Source organism: Ceratosolen solmsi, unplaced genomic scaffold (assembly GCF_000503995.2).
Source record: "Ceratosolen solmsi marchali unplaced genomic scaffold, CerSol_1.0 scaffold43, whole genome shotgun sequence".
Classification (NCBI taxonomy): Eukaryota; Metazoa; Arthropoda; class Insecta; order Hymenoptera; family Agaonidae; genus Ceratosolen; species Ceratosolen solmsi.
Window position 1 is genome coordinate 318,000 of NW_011948431.1, and position 3,875 is coordinate 321,874.

At 22.6% G+C, this 3,875-nt stretch overlaps 2 protein-coding genes across 2 annotated transcripts in view; both read left to right on the top strand.

Moving 5' to 3' along the window:
• The first annotated feature begins 501 nt into the window (after nt 1-501).
• bonsai (28S ribosomal protein S15, mitochondrial) lies at nt 502-2,505 on the top strand. The gene is made up of 4 exons (XM_011502125.1): nt 502-772; nt 1,139-1,272; nt 1,930-2,125; nt 2,221-2,505. The coding sequence occupies exons 1-4, from the start codon at nt 552-554 to the stop codon at nt 2,465-2,467; spliced, it is 798 nt and encodes a 265-aa protein (XP_011500427.1). The 5' UTR covers nt 502-551; the 3' UTR covers nt 2,468-2,505.
• Nucleotides 2,506-3,005: 500 nt separating this feature from the next.
• LOC105364149 (uncharacterized) overlaps nt 3,006-3,875 on the top strand; it is a 3,074-nt gene continuing 2,204 nt past the window's right edge. Inside the window, exon 1 of the mRNA XM_011502012.1 lies at nt 3,006-3,122. Within this exon, the coding sequence (XP_011500314.1) occupies nt 3,105-3,122 (18 nt within the window). The 5' untranslated portion in view covers nt 3,006-3,104. The remainder of the gene's footprint in view (nt 3,123-3,875) is intronic.

The window sequence follows — 3,875 nt, forward strand, 5'->3', positions numbered from 1 at the left end:
AAATTTTTTAATTCATCTAAAGTTTAGTATACTCATTATTTTTAATTTATATTAGTAATTTGATAATATTTGTAAAGATAATAGATAGTAAGTCAGAGGAAGCATAATTAAATTCTGTCCAAGTAGAATACATTAAAATTCAAATAATTAACGTATTTTAATTGATAGTGGCGCCGGTAGATGGCGTATGGCGAATCGCTTAAGAAGATACAATGAAGACAAGCCATGTGAAAAGAGAGAGAGTGCACGCATGAAAAGTGTCGCTGAAGAAGTTATTGGTCAATGTAAATCAGAATGTGCCTTTAAAATATTGTATGGCGGCTTATAGTTTATAATGATCAATCCAACACGTAATACAGAGTTTTCAGTTTTTATAGAGTTTTAACCTCAGAGAATTATAAATAAGAAAGCAAAACATTTTTTATAATACATAATTTTAAGATTATTGTATTGAGTGAAATGAAGAATAAATGTAAAAGAAATCTATTAGTGTCTTGAACTAATTTTTATTTCAGTTTTATTCTTTAATAATATTTTAAGCTTAAAAGAAAATGAATATAATACGCAGACAATTTAAGAATCTATCCATTATCAGCAAAAATTTAATACAAAATACATATTGTACCAAATATCCGACATTACCAGAGAAATGGGTAATGCCAATAAAAATATGTAGTGTTGAGCCACAGAAGAGCGGCGATGGTGGGATAGATTATAAAATTGCTGAAACAGATTATATTCAACACTTTGATAAATCAAAGGAATTGCAGAAGTAAACTAATATTTCTTACATTTTTTAAATTAACTTTAAATGCAATGGATTGCGAGAGTTTTGCGATATAATATATTATATTACTCTTAAAGTTTAACAAAGACAATAATAGTTTAATGTGTAATGATTGTCTACTTTAGAAAAATCATTAATTGTAATATATTTACGAAAGTATATAATTCATTAAATTCAAACATATTTTTAATTGTATAGAAATTTATAATTCAATACGTGTAATTTATTTATTATTATATATTTTATATTTATTATATTTTTTTATTAGATTTTTTAATAAGTTATTATATATTTTAACCTTTATGTTTAAAAATAATAGAAATTTTATTAACGATATTAAATTTTTTACAGCTGTAATGAGATTTTAAACAAATTATGTAGTGTCAAATATAATCGTAAAAAAGAATTAGTTCATGTTAGAAGAATCAAAGCTCTTGAATTAGTACAACGTCATAAGCTGGATAGAGGCTCCATGGAATCTAGAAGTATGTAAATATTTTAATTTAAAAATTCTATGATTTCTCAATTATAAATTGATAACATTCTTTTTGATTTTAAAAGTTTTTGTTGTATTATTATAGACAAGTTATGAATTACTTTAATTATTTTATATTGAGTATTGGCATATTGGAATATAAATATAATGATTGATCATTAAGTTTGATTCGTTTAAATGAATATATTATATTATATGTTTTTAAATACCGTTATGAGTATTAATTAAAAATGAACGTACGACTTTATGACTTAAATAGAAATTTATGTTTGAAAAGAAAAATATTATTAAAAGATAATCATTTGTTTTTCTTTTTTAATTTATTTTTATTCGTATCAAAGATCGTTCAAATTATATATCAAATTATGTTCACACTTGAAATTTAAATACTGATTAATTGAATTTCTTCAATCAATATTTATTGATATTGATATAATATTGATAAAATTAACTTCCCTTTTCATAAAATAATCAGAGCATGCGCTCTAATATTGTAATTACAAGAATTCTTAATACTTAAAGTACTAACGTTCTGTCCACAATCATAAATCCTATTATTGTCTTTTAAGCAAAAATGTTGTTACAAATTTCTTCATTCTAAAATTTGTAATATTTCATTTATATTAATTTGATTAATTTTTTATAGTTGCTGCAGCAACTGTTGAAATTCATCGATTACAAGAGCATTATAATATATGTAAAAAAGATATACAATCAAAAGTTTTTTTGAAAGAATTGATTGAAAAGAGAAGAAAGTGGTTAAAAAAATTGAGACTCATTGATTATTCTCGTTTTGAATTTTTACTTGAAAAACTTAATCTTACCTATCATCCACCTCTTGAGTACGTATTTAAATTTTTAAAAACAATTTTGTGAAGTTAATTTAATTCATTACAAAATAAATATTTTAATTAAAAAAATCTATTGTTTATTTTAGACAAGATATAAGGTTAACGGTTAAATATTCAACCAAAAAACTTCATGAAAAACGATGTGATCAAATAATTCAACAGAAACTTGATACGTATAAAGCAGAATTACAAGGTCAACAGAAGGATTTTTTCAAAGAGAAAGCAGAAAAACTTGCATTTATAAGGAAAGAAGAAATTGAATGTGGTATAGTTCCAACAATTACTGAGTTACAAATTAAAGAAGCCGAAGCTAAAGCTGCTTCATTTGTATAATAAAATTTTATGAAAATGAGTTGCTATAAAGATTTATGTTTAAATTATCTTTAAGCTTATTTATCATATAACTAGTTTAAATAATAATAATATATATCAACGCTAATAAAGTACTTCCTTGAAAAACGTGTATTTCGTTTTCATTTATAGTAATGTTAAAAAAAACATGTGAATTTCCTGTTAAACAAGTAATGCTTCTTTCTTTATAGCAAATAAATACTCTTATTACACAAGTAAAAATAGTATCGAAAGAAAGAAATTCTGTTTAAATTGCCTTTTTGCAAATTTCAGGATAATAACAATGTATAAGAACTTTATAATAGTTATTTATTATTATTTATTGATATTTTTATATATAAATATGTATAAGCAAACAGCGTATACGCAAATATACATATATATATATATGTATGCGTATATACTTAAGTGCACTTAAGGTATACATATATTTAAAATAATAGTTATAATAAACAACATTACATGTAACATATAATTAATCGGTATCATGAATTAAGAATTGAAAGTGATTGCTAGTGGTATATAAAGAATCCCCGCTTGTAAAATGTCTCATATTCAATTTGCGTCGTAAGGTCTTCAGAGCTGTAGAAATCGGGAAAAGTGATATTCCATTTTCAATATGATGTCAAAGTCATTGGTGAGAAATAATTTATTGTTAAATAATATTTAAGGTTTCAGAAAAAATAATAAATATTAGAATTAGAAGGTAGTAATAAATTATGAAGTATAATTTTGTTAATCCGATTGGAAGTCAATGTGAAAATAATCAATTAATGGAATGGCAAATTCCTCATAAAAGCTTGTGCCAGTGATATCATTTAAATTGAAATATTTTCGGTTTATATATATATTTAGGTATACCTTATAAAGAGATATATCCTTATAGAGGTAACATTTAACTTCATTGTTTAGAAAATACTTTAAAAATTTAGGAAAAAATATAAATAATAGGAGCACACTTTTGAATCAGTAGAATATTAAATTATAAATTGAAATTATAATAAAATATGTATGTGTAAACATTTTTTATTCAAAGATAATATTATTAAAAGAAATTTTTTTTATGTTATTAAATGTATAAATATTGAATATTTTTATTTCTTTGAATAATATTCAAACTTTGTTGTCAATTTTTCAAAAAATTCAACAAATAATTATAAGTGCTAAACAATTTTCACGTCTTTTATTTTAATAATGAATTTAAATAATATAATCGTTATTGTTGGACTTGTAATTTCATATTAATTAAGAAGCGTATGTTTATAATAATAAATAATTTGCCAGTAGATTTTGTTTTGCACTTTCACAAAAATTGATGCCAATACACCAAACAATAAACGAATACATTACTACTGTATCCTGGTTAATAATTACTTAGTAAGGAAGAATA

Coding starts and splice junctions, on each gene's coding strand:
- bonsai (XM_011502125.1), top strand. CDS start 552: ATGAATATAATACGCAGACAATTTAAGAATCTATCCATTATCAGCAAA. Junction 1,273..1,929: donor AGGCTCCATGGAATCTAGAA/GTATGTAAATAT, acceptor AATTTTTTATAG/TTGCTGCAGCAACTGTTGAA. Junction 2,126..2,220: donor ACCTATCATCCACCTCTTGA/GTACGTATTTAA, acceptor TGTTTATTTTAG/ACAAGATATAAGGTTAACGG.